This window comes from Ursus americanus, chromosome 26 (genome assembly GCF_024610735.1).
Source record: "Ursus americanus isolate L20-20 chromosome 26, mUrsAme1.1.p, whole genome shotgun sequence".
In the NCBI taxonomy this organism is placed as follows: Eukaryota; Metazoa; Chordata; class Mammalia; order Carnivora; family Ursidae; genus Ursus; species Ursus americanus.
In genome coordinates, this window is record NC_142152.1 from 10,918,930 (window position 1) to 10,937,702 (window position 18,773).

Genomic DNA, 18,773 nt, shown 5'->3' on the forward strand with positions numbered 1-18,773 from the left:
TATAAAAATAAAGCGATTGTGCCATTTTTCACCTTTTCCATCTATTTTGCGGGGTTAAGGGTATCATGAAACAAGCATTTTCATGTGCTTTAGGGGTAAATGTAAATATTATAATGCTTCCAGAAAGCTAGTTTGACCATATGTGTATATAACCATAACCTTAAAAATGTTTACACATTTTTATCCTTTGACCAAAGAATTCTCTCAGAAATCTAGTTTAAGGTCAATGTCTTGAAATGCAGAAAAAGGCCTTTTGACCAAAGTTGTATCTGAGCATTAGATTTGAAAGCAAAAATTGAAAATTACTTCAGTATCCATCCTAAACTCAAATTTGGTAATGAAACAAAAACCAGACCATTTGCAAGACTATTATGTACAGCCATTTCAAATTAGACTTGTTTTTTTATTACTAACATGAGGAAATTTTCAAGTCATATGGGAAAAAAAGGTACTATTGTCTATATGTGGAATAAAACAGTTTCATTCCCACTGTTACATAAGGAGCATGTTGCTTTTGTAATTAGAAAATAAATTTGGAATAAACGCAATTTAAATAAGGCCTATTTAACAACCCCCCCCCCCAAACCAGGAGCCCCTCTCATGTGGGAAAGGTTTCATCAGGCATGCAGTTCAACACTTTTCTACCTTTATCTAACAGACATTCGTAATATAATAGATCTTGCCAAGCACAAAGTTGGTAGTTTTTGTTGAGAATTATAAAGTCAATGAAATATCCTAGTTTGGACTTCTGTTTATATAATGGTGATGCATTCATATAAACGGCATTTGTGTCTTCTTAACAGTCCATCTGCTATTGACTTACGGGTAGAATGTGTGCAGTGTGCTTTTGCTACAATGGGAAGGATGGTCTGAGGGTCCTGTTGTTCGTGTTGTTCTGCCAGGTGGACCCAGGTAAACCAAGACCTCGCAGACCAGTTGCAGAAGGCCCAGAGTCTGCTGCAGCTCTGGAAGGCCTATAACAGTGCTCACACGGAAGCCGCAGCAAGGCTGGCGCAGCAGGAAGCAAAGTACCAACAGCTTGAAAACATCAACATGTCTGGAAACAACCTGGCAGAGATCCTGACCCCAGCCCTGCAGGATGTAAAGGTGGTCACAGAGCCCATTGGGAAAACCAAGGCCAAGACAGCCCGGCAGATAGGGCCATGCCCCGGGGACTAGACAGACCACAGGGACAAAGAAGTGGGTCAGAACAGGTTCATGATCACCCCACGTAGGACACGAACAAGTCTGGGATGTCCAAGGTTGGGAGGGCCAGGTGGCGGCTCAGAGGCGAGGTCTAGGCAGCAGGTAGCTAGCTCAAGGGCACCTGACAGCACCTCGCTCCAAGTTTCCCCTTTCATTCTAGCAGGTAAATCTCTAAAGCAAAAGCCTCCTACAAGGTCTCAGATAGTTGAGATACCCATCTGTGCACTCATCTGCATATCTAATTTTGCTTTAGAAATAATCATGGACTCATGCCACATTAACATGGCTTTCCTGTGGGTATAAAGATTTTTAGACTATATTTAAGAGTTGTATAATTTTATCCTCTTGTAATAATGAGTGCCCAGGGAGTGAATACTCTCTAGTTTTAAACCGGGTGACCAGAGGCATTGTGTACTTTCTGATACTATAGGTCAAATCAAAAAGAATTAACTTAGTTGATAACACAAATGTGATCTCTGTTTCAGATCAATTTCTACCTGATCTGTTGTTTTAAGAAACAAATTTCACATACACAGTATTTATAGAGTGGCCCAAAGTCAACTTGATTAATGAGATTCTACAGTCTCTGCAAATGAATCCATTTCTGTCATAAAATCTCAGACACAGGACAGAGTTGCACTGATTCATAAAACAGCCTTAAAGCTGTTCGACGATCAGAACCATGAAACAGAGGAATCTGCCCGCGTGGTCTCCAGTTTCTGTACACTGGCAGCCCCTGCTCTGTTGGTTGGTTGTCAGTTTTAGCTCTGTACTGACATGTTTCAGAAGGTCCCCAGTGATGTGCATCATACAACGAAAGCTTAGCTTTTTCAGCTCTTTAAAACAAACAGTCACAAAAAGCCACACCTGCAATTTTAGGGCAGAAATTCTCCTAGATACTGATGGAGGAGCAGGGATGGGAATTTGTGTTATGGTAGGAGGAGGAAATGTTTTCTGACCACTGTGTCTTCTCCAGGAGCTGCAGCGTGATGTACAGAAGACCAAAGAAGACCTTCTCCAGAATTCCACTCTCCTGGATCGACTTCCGCAGCTCCCGGAGGCCAGCGCCCACGTGCCCCTCTCCAAACAACTGCACTCCCTCCAGAGGGCTTCTTACTTGGAAAAGATGCTGCTCATGAAGGCTAATGAATTTGAGGTTCATCTCATTTTTCCATTCAAGTCGTAATCCTGGACATTTGCAAGCTACCCTCCATTCCTTATATCCTATGAAGTAATAGTTTTTAGTGCTTAAGGGACTGCTCCCAGGGAAACCACAGAGTTTCCCACACATGTCTGTTCAATCACATGGGCCATGGGCAGATCTTGAACAAACGTGTTCTTCATTGAACGTGTTAGCTTAAGAAGTGAGCTATTAGATTCCTTATACTTCAGATCTCAGGGTTACCTGGATCTCCAGATGGGGTACTTGAGTCCGAGAAGTAGCTGCTTAAAGCTAACCAGCTGTTCTACTCTTTATTCACTTTTTGAAAACACTTTAGTGCATGAGCTGTCGAAAAGCATAGAAGGCCATAGAGCTCCAGTGTCACATCTCAGTATCAATCAGAATAGAACGTTCAACTAGCAAGACTGAGCGAGTAGAGTACTCACTAACCCTCCTTTGTATACCCCCTCAAGCAGGTGATCAGTCATCCCTGAAGGCTCGGTGCTTTGCCAGAGGCACAAAGTAAAAACAAGGAGTCTTCTGAATATTCATCTCTGAATAGTCAAGATAGTAACGAGCTGCGGGTTGATCAGCTTCCAAGACTATGCTTAATTCTGTTATATACGCACATGAAAATGATTTCTAATGAAAATTTCTCTTGTTCTAGTTTGTTCTGTCACAGTTCAAGGATTTTGGGGACCAGTTGGAATCTTTAAAAGGTCTCATTGTGCATGAAGAAGAGAATTTGGATAAACTCAACCATCAAGAGAAAGAAGCCAACCCTGACTTATTCCTGGTATTACCAATATTTGTGTTTCCTTAGGGCTTAGACTCACCATAGGAAAAAAAAATAGCCTGATGACTGGAGTTACAGAATCTGTATCTTCACCCGAGCACGGTTATTTATATGCCATTCATTCTTGGCTTTATCTGCCCTAAGGCCTAGAAAAGTACGACAACGTAGCGATCTATTTTTAGTAATATGCCACAGTACATTTAGTAGATTTAAAATTTTTTGATATCTTTTCTAATGAGCTTCATCGAACTAGAATAATCTAGGAATTGACTTTCGTGATTAATTGAATTTTTCTGCTTAGCTGAAGATCAAAATAGCCTATTAAATGAATTCTGTAGTTTTTCTTTCTTTATTAAATTAGTGCAAGTAACATAAATTAAAGAATTCTGGATCCTCCAAACTCCTAAGGACCGTTATCCGTAACGCATATTAAGAGTCCGCTAACTGTCGAACACTGTCCAAATCTTGTCTTCCACCTGTTTGTATAAAGTGTTATTGGCACACGGTCATGCCCTTCTATCTATTAATTGTCTATGGGAGTTTTCGTGCTGCAGGGGCAGAGCTGAATAGTTATAACAGAGATCATATGGCCCATAGAAGCTACAGTATTTATGATCTAGCCCTTTACAGAAAAAATTGCTGACCCTGACCTAGAGTACTATGGCAGAGTTCTGTAGCGATAGCATGGATGTTGGGAAGGGTCTTTGCTTAACGTATCGTTGACCTAGATGCTGTCCCTGGAATATTTTAAAAATAACATTTTGCTGAGTTTGCTTTCTTGTGATTTCATATTCTATCAAAATGGGGATGTTTAAGTACCATGCTTTACTAGGGGTATTTTAAGGACTAAATTTTCATTAAATTTGTAGGTAAACTGTTTAATCTGTTGAAAGTCAAATTGTTGGCAGAATGCATGGGACTTTTGAAGGTCCTAAATGGGTCCTTTAAAAAAAAAACCAACTCATTTCCATCTTCCTTAAAGAAAAATATCTGACATAATTTTCTATTTCCTGGGCCGTTCAGGTGTTGACCACGTGTGCACCTGTTTTAGAAAAGCCACAAGATTGGGAGATCAGGGTTCAGGTCCAGCTCTAATACTAACTGGCCATTTGTGGGCTAGTCATTTACCTATTGAGGACCCTCATTTTTGAGATAAGGATGGTCTGCAGGATCTCTGAGGCCTTTTCATCATCTAGATATCTTATTGACCTCCAGAAACCTGAAATGTAATTTTTTTTAATAGAACCATGTGCTGGCAATGACAGCCCAATCACCTGATGTTGAACATTTGAATGAAGTAAGCCTCAAGCTCCCTCTTAGTGACATAGCCGTGAAGACATTGCAAAACGTGAACCGGCGGTGGATTCGGGCCACAGCAACTGCCCTGGAACGCTGCAGGTCAGAGGGTCCCATCCCTACCATTCCGTTCCAGGGCAGCTAAAATTAACAGCTGGAGCTCGGCAATGTCATTGTTTTATGACTCTGTTTTGTTCATTTATAAACCTTTGTAGTGAGCTTCAGGGAATTGGATTGAATGAAAAGTTTCTTTATTGCTGTGAAAAATGGGTCCAGCTTTTGGAGAAGATAGAAGAGACACTCAAGGTGAATGTTGCCGACAGCCTCCCAGCTCTCCTGGAGCAGCAGAAAACATACGAGGTAAACCTTTGCTCTCCAGAGCTTTGTAACCTCACCCTGGGGCAGGAGTCGGGGAAAGATGCTCATTGTATTTTATTTTAAATCTGTCAATCCCAGATACCAAATATATGTCTTTAGGCAGATTCATTTGTCAATTGATTGTAAAATTCTTACACGTTTCATACATTTTAACATTTTGTTTTAGTGCTCTATTTTGTTAACGAGAGAGCTCCTAGATTTTCTGCAGTAGGTGGAAACTTCTAGCACAACTTTGCTTCCATAGAGTGCAAACATACGAAGAGCCAGCTGAAATACTGCAACTTCATCTTTGCATTTTCACTAAATAATTCTCTAAAATACTGAAGCACCTGGTATAATCATAATTGCAACATTAATGATTGGACAGAGGAAGTTCCCTACACTTGTGGTTATAGGCAGATACTGCATTTTGAAAGTATGCATGATTAGGTCACTGTAATTTTTAACGTGACTGATCTAAGTCTGCATTGTTGCATTAATGTCTTCCAATGAACCTAAACACCCTGAATGATCTTGATTAAATTACCAAACCTCTTTATATCTTAGTTTCCTTGTCTTTGAATGGGTATGATAATAGCACTTATATCCGAAGGTTGAGGAATAAGTGAGACACACATGTTTTACACAGTGCCTAACAAGTAGTAAATGCCCAAAAAATGGGCATTAGATGTAGTTATTATTAGGCCTGTTTGCTTCTGAGATTATATCCACAGGTGATGTTGATGTGATGGTTGAGCATTTTTTGCAATGAGGCTCCAATAGTTTGAAAATCAATCCTTTCACGTGTCCTCTAGGAGCGTAGATTTTAATGGGAGATGTAAGTTCCAGGTTCATGAAAAGAAATCTACAAGCCGATGTTTTCTATTTTAACTCCTATACAGATGTTAGAAGCTGAAGTTTCTATAAACCAGACAATTGCTGATTCTTATGTCACCCAGTGCTTACAACTCTTGGACACAACGGAAGTAGAGAAGAGGTAAGCTGTCTGTGGCTTACAGTGGTGGTGGTGGTGGTGTGTGTGTAACGTAACACAGTGGGAGCTGGCCTCCCACCACGTGGATCTTTACCCCTTCCGTGACCTGCAGCCTTGTCGGTTCATAGACCGTCATGGGACCAGTCTCTTAACTATTAGGATGGGGACTTGCTGTGTGGCCGTAGAAATGTCAGTCACACTTTTGTGTACGGTGTGGGGGGGGGGGTGGCATTAGCAGATAGTAGACGAGTGCTTTGCAAATACCCGCTTGCCAAGTACAGTTAATGAAGTTTTTACCCCAAAGGATTCTTCTGTAGTGTTTTCCTCTCTACCTTTAACCTCATGACATTTTGCTATTTAAAAAAAATAATTCTTAAGGGGCGCCCGGGTGGCTCAGTCGGTTATCAGCTGCCTTCGGCTCAGGTCATGACCTGGGAGTCCTGGGATGAGCCCCCGCATTGGGCTCCGTGCTCAGCAGGGAGTCTGCTTCTCCCTCTGCCCCTCCCCCTGCTAATGCTCGCTTGCTCTCTCTCTCACATAAATAAAATCTTAAAATGCTGCTCTTCCCCGCAGGTAGCTGTGTCACATAGTTGTAAGAGAAGGGATTTCTCCCTGGGCTACAGGCATGGCGTTGGCATCACTGGGCAGCACCAGTCAGGCTGAGCAGAGCCCCTTGCTCCGGCTGAACCTGCTTGCACAGCTGGTCCACACGGTGGGCAGAGCCCTCGGGCGCCCTGGCCTCTTGAGTGCTTCTCTAAGTGTCCTGATGATAGCTACTGCTTTCCTCCCCAACGATACCCACAGACCTCTGAATTTTCTTTGAGCATAACTAAGAAATACAGTGTGCATTTCTTCCTAGCTCTGAAGTTATAAATTCAGGCTAGGTCCTTGTTCCGGGACAATAAACTAGTTTTGATTTGATCAGTGCAGCAAAGCATGACTCTTGCTATAATAAATAAAAGGCCTTATTTATCATGTGGTGGGTGTTATTTATCTGGAAAAGAACGAGGTGAGTAGTGGCGGAGAGCCTGTTCTTTATTGCTGACATTTTGTCAAGTACAAGCTTCAGGTAATTGATGATGTTACACGGTACCTGGTCATCATTTCCCATTGGTTCAGTATTCCGTTTTGCATACAGCATTTGGCGTGATGTAAGCTGAAATTTGTTTAAGGGATACAGTTGTGCATGCTGGCAAAATACAAAGTCTTGTGCAGCTATCTCCTGCTAAATGCCTTGTGCTGCCCCTGCCTAAGTTTCCCAACACATTTAAATTGAATGGTACTCAGATTTTAAGAAAATTTTTTTCCCCGTGTAAATTGTGCACGTAAACAGCAGATGTGAGTTTCTATTATGTGTTGGTAGTGATTTTTTTCTACACGTTGATGTCAGGATTCTCTAACCATTTGTTTTTCCCAAGACCGGAATTTATTTCAAAGTTCACAAAACTGAAGGACCAGTGGCAGAGCGCCGCCCAGAGCATCCGGCAGAGGAAGAGTGACATCGATGGGCTGGTGGGGCAGTGGCGGTACTTCACCACCTCCGTGGAGGACTTGCTCCGCTTCCTCACGGACACCTGCCACCTGCTGTCTGCAGTGAAGAGCCAGGACTGCTACAGCCTCCAGCAAACCAGAAGGCTGATCCGTGAGCTGAAGGTAGTGCGTGCACAGTAGCGCTGTGAGGACTTACAGGGCGGTCGCTGTTTGGAAGATGTTCCTTCGCCTCAGGTTTTATGTTGTGGTTCAGGTGTATGCTCTGCAGGGGGAGGACCAGCTGGGACACCATGACCGTCTCCAGCCTTGTCTCCAGCCCGGTGCTGTCAGAAACACAGTCTTCTCTATTCATCCCGAAATAGTGAGGCTGTCTTGGGCTGAGGGGATAGGGGTGGAGTGGAGAGGGGGGGGTAGAGTGGGGAAGTTTGAGGTGACAGACTCACACCACGCAAGCTTCTCAGGTACTGACTGGTGAATCGCTTGACCACCAGAGTTTAATTTAAAGGAGACTCCTGCTTACTCTGGGAAGGCAGGTTCATTTAGGCAACAAAGTTGTATTTTAATTCCAGTGTAGTTAACATACGGTGTTATATTGGTTTCAGGTGTACAATAGTGAGATTCAGCGGCTCCATATATTACTCAGTGCTCATCAGGATAAGTGTGCTCTATGCAACAAAGTTTTCAGTCCAAGAGTTGTTTGATGCACGTTGGTTTAAAGTAATTGGTTGACAATCTCTGAAACGTGTTCCATTTAGCTATAGAACCACTCTTCACCGTAGAGACACAGCTAAATGAAATACCACCCTTTTGAAATCCTGTGCTCTCCTCATTCATTGATCTGGTCATTAGCCATCATCTGAGTATGTGCTCTGTCCCAGTCACTGTTCTAAAGGCCGGGCATGCCGTGTGGACAGAGAAAAGAGCCTGGCTCTCAGGCAGGCAATCAAACAAATTAGTAAACAAACAAGGAAATGCTAATTCGTCTGGTTGGGGGGGAAATCAGACAAATCCATAAAGAAGAAAATACCAGATTGCGAAAAGGCATATGTAGATAATTAAAACAGGACGAGTAACGGAGGGGCCGGGTGGCTACTTTCGATTGGGTGATCTCTAGGAACACGACATTTAAGCTGGAACTTGAAGGATGAGGAGGAGCCAGCCATGCAAAAATCTGGGGAAAGAGCCTTTCAAACAAAAGGAATGTCTTACGCAAAGTCCCCAAGATGGGAACAAGCTTCACAAAGCAGAGGAACAGAAAGAAGGCTAGTGTGAGTGGAGTAGGGCCGGTGAGTCAGCAGGGGTAGGGAGTGACTTTGAGAGGCGGGTGGGGAGGAGCACTTTGAAGTGTGGAAGCCAGATTATGGTCTTGCCGTAATAGGAAAGCCTTTGAAGAGTCAGTCGGAAGACGGGGCAGCATGATACCATTTGTACTTTTTGAAGATCGTCTGGCTGTTCTGAGGGATGGTAGATTGTAGAGGAGCCAGAGGAGAGGCAGGCATCCCAGGGTATTACGTAATTCTTGCAGGGTAACAACAGTCATTGATCATTATCGCTCAGTTCTGGGGGCTGACGGGGCTCAGTTAGGTGGTTCTTGCTTATGGTCTCTCAGGAAGATTCAGTCAGATGGTGGTGGGGGCCGGACTCATCTGAAGGCTCACTCACTGTCATGTCTAGCACTTCGGCTGGAAATACTCAGATAGCCTCATTCTCTTGTGGTCTCCCCATGTGAAGCCTTCTGGTAGCCAGACTTTTACACAGAAGCTCAATAGCTTCAAAGATACATGTCCCAAGAAAGAGAGGGAGAAGCTGTGTTGCCTTCTAGACCTAGCGTCAGAAGTCACATAAGTCACTTCTGCCATCCTTTGTTAATTAAGGCCATTACACGTGCTCACATAAGATCAGCAGAAGGGGACAGAGGCACCACTGCTTGATGGGGAGTGGCAGGGTTCTAGAGGAGACTGGGAATATTGTTGTGGGCATTTTGTGAAAAATACAGTCTGCCATAACCAGTTAGGAGGCCATGTCTATCGTCTTGCATAGTTGTTACGATGGATAAGAAGAGGATGAGCACGGTGAAGATAAAAAAGAATATGTTTGTAATAGAATTTACAAGACTTGCGTGTGGTTTAGATGTGGCCGATAAATAAAAGTCTCAGTCAAGATGGCTCTAGGGTTTTGGCTTGAGCGTCTTGGTGAATAGTGTGCTGTTGACCAAGTTGGGGAAGACTGGAAGATAAGCAGATCTTTTAAGAAGCTTAAAACGGCGAATAGATGTCTGTTTATTCGGCTATGTCGAGCAGTACCAGATGCTGGAAAGACAAGGTGGAATGCCGGTATATTCCTTGAGTTGCAGTTTCTCTTATTCGTGTCTGTTCCTGAGAGTACAGTCTCCTTTTTCTCCTTTGCGTTGGGTTATATCAAGTATTCTCAGAAATACCTTCGTAAATCAATGCTCTGTTGATGGTCTTTCTGGTTTTCCATTTTGGAAAATGCCTACGTTATGTCTCCCTAGAGAAATTTGAAGATGAAGGAAATCATATCTAGAATAGGAAAAAACTCAATTTTTTCTCCTGAAACCAAATGCTTTTGAAAAGTAGGAGTCAGTTTAAGAGTTTTTACTTCATTTCTGTAGTGGAAATAGGTAGTTTTAGTCTCTTTAAAGAAGAACCAACATGATGTTCAAATGGACCGTGTTAGAGCCGTCCCTTTAAAGCACATATTGATGCATATGGTTAGGTGCCCATGATAAGTTTCAGTGTATATTTTTTGTATTTTACCTTTTTTATTTGTTCTCTCCTTCGTTTGTGTCTGTTTAGCATAGTGTGCACATTCTTTCTTGTGGGTTAGCAGTAAGCTGACTCTTGCGCAGCGGTAATGGGTATTTGCTCTTCAGTTCAGGTCTACTACTCCAGTTATTTTCTTAATACTTTTAGATCCATTTATCTTGTAGGCCCTTCTTCTTTGAAGTACACTTTTTATTTCTCTATCCTTCTGATCATTACACTAAGAATGTTATTTCTTAACAACTATTGGAAATTATGTTAAGAACGCATTATTTGGTGTAGTCTGTTGTAGTGTAAAACATTAGCCTCACGTGGGTGTGCGTGTGTGTGTGTGTGATTGTGTGTGCACGTGCACACATTCTAATCAGATTTGCCTAATTCATATCTAATTTAACATTTATTAGTAGGAAAAGCTCTGAAGGAATATTCACAAATGCACACAATCACATTTCGATCATATCAGAGGCTTAAGGAAATCACTATTTTTTTCTTTTTAGAGTAAAGAAATTCATTTTCAGAGACGGCAAACTACCTTTGAACTAACCTTAGAAGCTGGGGAAAAGTTACTGAATACAGCTAACCTGGAAACTGAAGAGTTGATTGAGAAGAAAATCGGTCAACTTGGGGACAAGTGGAAGGACACGCAGCTCCAAGTAGGAGAGGTGATGAAACAGTTGCAGAGCAACGTAGAGGTAAACGCACCCTTTACTCTTCAGGATATTCGAATGCAGTACGTAGAGCTTTTGTTTGTTGTGCAAAAATGGGCATGATTTTAGGAAATCACAATACTGTGAATTTTCTAAGGGACCTTGAGTCCTACGAATCCATGAATCATGCCAGTTACTTAACGTAAAATAATAATAGAGCATTGAAAAAGCTCGACGTTAAGTATATCAATACTTGAGGTTCTATTTTATATCCACTTTTACGAAATAGGAAGCTTAGTCGTGTTTCACGGAAGTCCTACGTAGAAAGCTAATGTTCCACATGTGGTTTTGGGTATAATATATGAAAATAAACACAGCGATACTTCCTCTTCTGTCATCAGAGAATGTGCTTTTCCGAGTAAGCACGTGTACGAATGTCCCAGATAATTTATGATTGTATTTTTAGGAACCAAAATTCTGTGTCATTGTTGGGAAAAGAGTTATTGTTTTGTTATGCTAAAATATACTGAGGGGTTCTTAAGGAACTGAGCTGCTTTGAACCTAAGGCCCTACACAGCTCTGCTCTCTGAGTAATTTTGTGGCTTTAATTGTTTTTCTTTTCTTTTCTAAATGTTATTTAAAGTGGTCTGTGTTTCGTTTTTTGTTTCTCTGAGCATACCTACTCCTTATAGCCCAGTTTCCCTCCTGATCTGTTGTGTGTGTACCAACCAGGTAACCAAGCTTATCAGAGATAGTTTTTTTGAGTCAAGAATAAATATGTGCTGAGTTAGGCCTGAACATCTCTCCTGTGAATAAAGTTTCTGAATTTTATTTGGTATGTGGGCTGTGTGAGATTCATTAACTAGCAAATATTTGTTGAGCACTTGCCCTGGCTGTAAAACATGGTGGTAAATGTGGTTAATGGTTTGGAGGAAGAAATAAGGACTCGGGTTTGTTCCTCTCTCCACTTTCCTCTTTGTTGTGTTCCAGAGAGTTGATAATGCTAGATAAGCGACCTCCCCTTCTGTGAATTCTGTATTACTGTAGACTAGGGCCAACCCAAGCGTGTTTCGGTATCAACTGAACTAAGGAATAAGATAGTGTTTGACTTTACGTTTGTCTACTTTTGGTAACCTCAGGCCTAGAAGATTATCCCGATGAATCCATTATAAACATTCTGAACTTGGAAATGCAGGCAACTGTTCTCTGAGTAATCTAAGGTTAAGGGAAGAGAGCTGGTGTGAAAGAATGGCATTGCGGGGGTGGGGGCGGGGGCCGGCTGCGTACTTAGTTCGCCCCTTGACTAGTGAGCTTCCAACCGCATGTCCTTTGGCCGATCAGTTTTCTCTGAGCCTCAGTTTCCACATTTTAAAATGTGAGACCCTGTGTGTCTCCTAAAATTATTATAATTACAATGACATAATGACGTTGAGAAGGCTTTGTAAACTGTAAAGTGCTTTAAGCAGAAGGTGGCAGTCAGTGGTGAGAAATGTCGAGTGAAGTCTCACTGTGAAAGGGCCACTGAAGCCAGGCTACTTCGAGAAAGAGAGCGCAGAGGGACGGCGCGAGAAAAGAAGACAAGAAAAGTGGTTGAGTGCTTTTGCTTTATGCTGCTAGTATAGTGTGTGCCTGAGATTGTCAGTGTTCAAAATTAATCCTTAACAATAGCCTTTTAAATGTGAACCCCCACACACACAAAAATGTGAATTTTCCCAAAACTGAAATAGAAACGATTAGGTAGATTGAGGATATAGGGAAGAAAGAAGAAATACTTCGAAGCAAAAGCCACACGTGAAGCCGCAGCAGAGACACTCTGCTTTCAGACCAGGCCGCTCACAAGGGACTGGGTTTCTGTGGTTTACGAAAACGCATTTATTGGAGTGGATTAAATGAGTTATTCTGTTTCTACAATTCCTTCTTAAAAAGCAAAGTACTTACTGATTTTAATACTGTTTTCGAATAGACCTGGGACCAGTGTGAAAAGAAAATCAAGGAGTTGAAAAGCAGGCTGCAAGTTTTAAAGGCACAAAGTAGAGACCCTCTTCCAGAACTTCATGAGGACCTCCACAGACAAAAAGAGCTGATTAAGGTATTGAAAGCTGTGAAGGAGTGATCGAGATAATCACTTGTCGCTTTTGAGAGAAGTTGAAGTGTTTGTTTGCCTTTCTATTCTGTGTTGTAACTGTGTTTCCATGTTCAGTCAGAAAACATTTTGCCTGTCTTCTGTCAAAAATAACATCCTCAACTCCAAAGCAGTTGGAGTGGATGCTCTTTGCGATCCACGTGTGAATGTAAGAAAGACTTTTGCAGAACTTCTTCTTTGGATTTGGGGGGGTGGGGTGGGGGGGTTCTCCTCCAGGTCCTCTTTCTATTTCTCTCCTGTAAGATGTGCCCTTTGAGATTACACTGAAACCTGTTCCCTTAACAAATGACCTTGTGTTTGAAACGAGAGTGAAGTATTACCGTAGAATTCGTTTTTTAGAACCCAAGCAGTTGGAGTTTTTGCTCAAATATAACATTTTTTAATAAAACCTTCCAAACCGTATTCTGTCCAGTTGATACAACACTGGCATTTACTCCTGGGTATTTTAGGCCTTTGCTGAAGACTTTTGCAGAAGAATGGGTAGGAATTTGGACCGGTAAATTTCCCACGTCAGGAACAACCCACCTCTCTTCCCTATCCGCAGGTTTGATGTTTAAAAAACATCCAGAGCCTGGTGGAATGGTCTTTAATCTTTTTTTTCCGATGACTTCAGGAATCAAATTGAAAAAATTAGGAAGAAATGAGTACTGTCATCCTTCAGGCTGTGCTGGAAATTAGTGTTCTTCAGTCTGCATCTTTTTTCTTCATTGTAAAAATATTCCAATATGCAGAAAATTTCCAGCATAACAAATAATACGACAAACTGCCATGAAACCGTCACCCGGCTGAAAAAATAAAACATGGCAAATACAGTTGACGTGCCCTGCATAATCTCCAATGTACTTTCTCTCCCCAGAGGGATCCACAACCCTGAATGAAGTGTTTTATCTTTCACGTGCACTTCTTTATAGTTTTCCTACATGCGTATGTAGCTCTCAGTGAAATATACAAGTATCACTTATGTTTTTCAACTTTATATAAGCAGTGCCATTACTCCATACTAAAGTCCTACAGATACATTCCTACATTTTCTTCTTAAAGGTTCCAAGCTTTCCTTTGTACATTTACATCCTTATTCATTTAAGAATTGATTTTTGCATATGTTTTGAGGTAAAGATCCAATTTTTAATTTACTCATAAGCACATGGATGACCATTGTCCTGGTTCCCATAGTCCAGTGTCAAATACCAAGTTTCCATATATGTGGGATTTTTCTTCTTGGGGCTCTGTTCTGTTGATTTGCTTCCCTCAGCCTTCATATCAGATGATCTTGATGACTGTGCTTTTTTTAATAACAAATCCTCATTTCAGGTGTGATGTATACTCATACTCAGATCTCCCACACAAGTATGGATGTCCTTGGGTCTTCAATCTTCCACAACTTTTAGAAGCAGTTTGTCAAACTAGGAAAAGTCCTGATAAGAGTTTTAGTGGAATAGTATCAAATTTATAGATATTTGGGGAAGATGAACATCTTTTTGGTGTTGAGTACTCCTCTCCCTGCGGATGGCATGTTTCTCCTTGTAGTCACGTTCAGTAATGATGTATAATTTTCTTTATGTAGTACTGTACATCTTTTATTAGATTTCTTTCTTGGCATGTTATTTTCGACTCTATTGAAAATACTTCTTCTAGTTATATTTTCTATCACTGGTGCCTAGAAGTGATCATTTTTGGTTGATACTATAGTCAATCATCTTGCTAAAATCTTCTATTAATTCCAATAATTTGCATAAACTTTTAGGTGTCTATGTAGACAGTCACCATCTGTGGAAAATGACTCTTTTTGTTTCTTCCTTTTATTCTATACTCCCCCCTCCCCCCGTTCTTTCTCTACTGGTCAGTACCTCCAGAATATTTTGGAGTAGAATTGATGGCTGGCTCCTTCATGTCGTTCCTGATTTTAAAGAGTAATTCCGACATTTTGTCTCTAAGTATGGTATTTGCTGGTGCTGGCTTTATTAGGTTAAGAAAATTCCTGTTTATCCCTAATTGTCAACATTTTTATGATCTCCGCACCTGTAGGTGTAGACCTAGATGTGTCAGGAATGGGAGACAGTTTGGAGCCATAACATTCTCAGTTGATACGTAGAGTTTCCTTCCATAAAGTCTAGAAACCAGTGCAGAATGCGAACTGTAAACTCCTAAGAAGGCATAATATTTCCCAAGTGTCACACTCGTCAGCTTCCAGTGGGATCCTTTCAGCGTCCACAGCCTCAGTGTTCTATCTCTCAGTGGAAAAAATCAGGAAGAGAGATCAAGAGCATTGAATTCATCAATCCCATGACCATATTCTAAAAATAACTCAAGTCACCCGAAGCCTGTCCAGGAGAGTGTTTATCATCCCTAAGTCACTTGGGAGAGGTACACCAACCACTTGACCAGCCTGAGCTTTACTTTCCTCCTCAGAAGATGACATTCTCATTATATCTAAGTTGACATATGGACTAGCACTTCTTACATACTAGCTTTTCACTGTTACCGAAATTGGTCTAGTGGACATCTGTGTTTATAAGACTTGTCAAATGATTGAGCTTGGGGGACAGTTTTGTTTTTAAAATAATTTTTTGGTTAGTAATATTGTCGCATGGTTCAAAATTCAGAAGGTACAAAAGGCATACATGAAAATCCTTTCTCCCATGGGTTCCTCTCCACAGAATCAGTGTTACCAATTTGTTTCTGTTTTTTGCTTTTATTCCAAGCCAGCAGTTTTGCCAGCATCCTTCAAAGAAGGGTCTCTTCTTTCACCACTGATTTATGAGTCCTTTTTTAGCATGTATTAAATTTTAATCCAGGCAGTCAACAAATGTTTTTTTAAAGATTCAGTTATTTATTTTAAGGGGTGGGGGAGGGGCAGAGGGAGAGGCTCTTAAGGAGACTCAGTGCTGAGGGCGGAACCCAACATGGGGCTCGATCTCACAACCCTGAGATCATGATGGAGGGGAACAAGAGTCGGTCGCTCAACCGACTGAGCCCCCCGGGCGCCCCAGTGTTACCCATTTGTTGCGTACTCTTCCAAAGATATTCTATGCGTATACAGGCCAATATTTATATAGATACACATTCATTTTTTGGTCCTGTTTTTACCCAAATGGTAAGGGAGAAAAATGGGACTTGACAGCCCCCCGAGTAACAGAGTGCATAGCAGAGGCTTTCCTGCCGCCGTGCTGTGTCCGAGCCAAGGACTGCAGCTTTACTTCGTGTAGTCACCCAGCTAAGTTTTACATCCTGTGTTATATGAATAGTGGGAATCTTTAAGCAATATCGACAGAACTGGCATGTTCTTTTGCAATAATGATTTGGTAGCGAGTCTGAAATATTTTAAAGACAGAAGCATGATTTTTGAAATGTTTGTACAAATAGTGATCAGCCGTAATAAACTTCCACAGTAGACCTCTCTCTATATATTCTTTGATTCCTTGCTTTTTTCACTTGATGAACATTTTAAAGCTCTGAGGCATTGCCATATTGCTTTCCTCTCAATCTTACATTTCTGTGTCTGAGGACGTAGGTGCACCGGGCATCATGGTGGGTGGTGAGCCATGTTGTCATGGCTCTGGCCAGTAATGGAGAGACACGTATTAACCAAAGGGTCTCACTCTTGCATATGTGTGCGCATGAATATATAAGCATGGTGAGTGTTAGATGGGAAAAGGACAGGGGGCTGTGAGAGCATAAAACAGGGGTCCCAGCCTTGTCTGATGAGTCCAAGAAGGCTCCTTTGAGGGATTACCTTTGTCTCTGAGATCCGAAAGTGTAAGTAGGAATTAACTAAATATATGTGTGGAAGCATCAGGATGAAATAAATACAAATTTAAATAATAACTAATCATTATATATATTAAAGTCATCCAAACATTTATGTATAGAATGTAATTTGGCAGTATTTAATAAGAATTATTAAGATGTCCATATTCAAAAGTTCTACACCTGTAAATTATCCTTTCAGTCGTGGGAGGAAACCAAGTATCCCAACCAAATCAGTTTAAACCTGGCTGTGGAAAACAGAAACGGGCCTCCCTCCTGTGCAGGCATCTGAGCCTGCACTTGGGAGCAGGGCCTTGGACAGGCTGAGCTTCCTGTCCCCCGACTGGGGAATGCTGCGTGAAGCTCAGCAGTTTTGGGGTCTCTAGTTTGAAGTCAGTCAGTGGCACCCCTCCACCCGTGAGTCGTGCCCTTTGTATTCTGTAGCTAGTGAAAGTGTCCCACGCAGAATCTGCTCTCATCTGCTGTACTAGAATCACGAGGGTAAAACCAGGGAACAAGAGTTTAAAGTGGTGATTTTTCTTCTGATAAAGGTATTTCTGAATCTCCATGCAACCTTTTTTTTTTTTTTAAGATTTTATTTATTTATTTGACACAGAGAGAGACAGCCAGCGAGAGAGGGAACACAGGCAGGGGGAGTGGGAGAGGAGGAAGCAGGCTGCCAGTGGAGGAGCCTGATGTGGGGCTCGATCCCATAACGCCGGGATCACGCCCTGAGCCGAAGGCAGACGCTCAACAACTGAGCCACCCAGGCGCCCCTGAATCTCCAAGCAACCTTGAAAGAGAATGCTCTGGGACATTTTATTAAATGTAAATTTTTGTCAGCAAGTTATGTAATCATGCCAATGTAGCTTTTAGAACTCTGAAAATCAGTCAGAATTAACACACTTTTATCGTGTGTTACTTCTGATGTAAATGAGAGAGTCTTCTTTCTGTTGCAAGAGGCAGGTATGAACAGAGATCCTTAAAACGTGCCAAAGAATTGTGAGCACAATAAAAATCTGGAAGACTCTTGAGTACTCGTTCGGGCTGTTTCCTTTTACTTCCCCTATTGTGAAAGCAATTTTCTCAAGTCCTAGAATTCAAAAAGTTTAAATCTGACACATTTTAAATAATAATTGTTCCCACGACCAGAGATTCTCTGCTAACCACATTCTGCCAGTTATTGGGGAAGAATTTGTTTTTTCTTCCATTATACTCATTCTTTTTGAAGCTTAATCAAAATAATCCCCTTTGAACGAAGCTGCTGTTATGATTGCCACAGTACCAACAACGCATTTCTTAGTTTGTTTTTTTTTTAAGATGGAAAAATTACACTTTAGACAACATTTCTGTAACATAGTTTCAGAATTCAAAGTGTGTGTGAGAGAGATTGTTGCTAGACTCCAAAAATGATTTCTTCTCAATATAGGTAAAGACCTACATGATTTTAAAACAGAACTAATTATATAAAAATCTGAACTACCCGAGGAAATGAAAATGAAGGTGGAAATGAGTTTTCTTTTGAGAAGAAGGTGGTGTAGAACAGGGCCAACCCCAAGCAGCAGCGGCTGCCTTGGGCTGTTGCTCATTCAGAAGGTCCCGCCCCCTTCCCTGGCCTCCCCTCCCCCAGAGTCCAATCAAAGGATTAGCCTACAGGTTTGGAAACAACAGCAGCTTGAGTTTAAGTGATCCCCCACCCCTTTCTTGTGTTTAAATGCAGGAACTAGAAAAGTCTTTGGGCAACTGGACGCAGAACTTGAAAGAACTTCACACTCTGAAGACCGACTTAACCCAGCACATTCTTGTGGAGGACGTGATGGTTTTGGAGGAGCAAACAGAGCATTTGCACAGACAATGGGAGGACCTCTGCTTCCGAGTAAGTCAGTTAACTGCAGGGCACGGCTGTTCTGGAGTTTATTGAAATGTCTCTGAAGGCCAGACAGAGTAGAAAAGGCTTAATTTCATTGAACCGGAGGCCCTTTTCAGTTGGAGCCCAGGCCGGCTGCTGTTCCTTTAGAAAGCAGCACTGTGGGGTAACAGATTTGACCCTTTGTTTCTCCGGGGCTCAGTGCTGGTACTTTGTACACTTTTAATAAGCTCTTTAAAAACTCACCTTAAATGCGGGGGGGGGTGGTGGTGGAGGAATTGCAG

The 18,773-nt window shown here is 41.7% G+C and overlaps 1 protein-coding gene across 5 annotated transcripts in view; it reads left to right on the forward strand.

Moving 5' to 3' along the window:
• SYNE2 (spectrin repeat containing nuclear envelope protein 2) overlaps positions 1 to 18,773 on the forward strand; it is a 307,352-nt gene that overhangs the window by 249,778 nt on the left and 38,801 nt on the right. For all 5 annotated transcript variants that reach the window (XM_045810585.2, XM_045810589.2, XM_045810586.2 and 2 more), the window contains 10 exons: positions 903 to 1,107; positions 2,183 to 2,362; positions 3,036 to 3,164; positions 4,408 to 4,562; positions 4,676 to 4,820; positions 5,720 to 5,814; positions 7,230 to 7,464; positions 10,583 to 10,777; positions 12,696 to 12,821; positions 18,343 to 18,498. In XM_045810585.2, the coding sequence (XP_045666541.2) occupies positions 903 to 1,107; positions 2,183 to 2,362; positions 3,036 to 3,164; positions 4,408 to 4,562; positions 4,676 to 4,820; positions 5,720 to 5,814; positions 7,230 to 7,464; positions 10,583 to 10,777; positions 12,696 to 12,821; positions 18,343 to 18,498 (1,621 nt within the window). The remainder of the gene's footprint in view (positions 1 to 902; positions 1,108 to 2,182; positions 2,363 to 3,035; positions 3,165 to 4,407; positions 4,563 to 4,675; positions 4,821 to 5,719; positions 5,815 to 7,229; positions 7,465 to 10,582; positions 10,778 to 12,695; positions 12,822 to 18,342; positions 18,499 to 18,773) is intronic.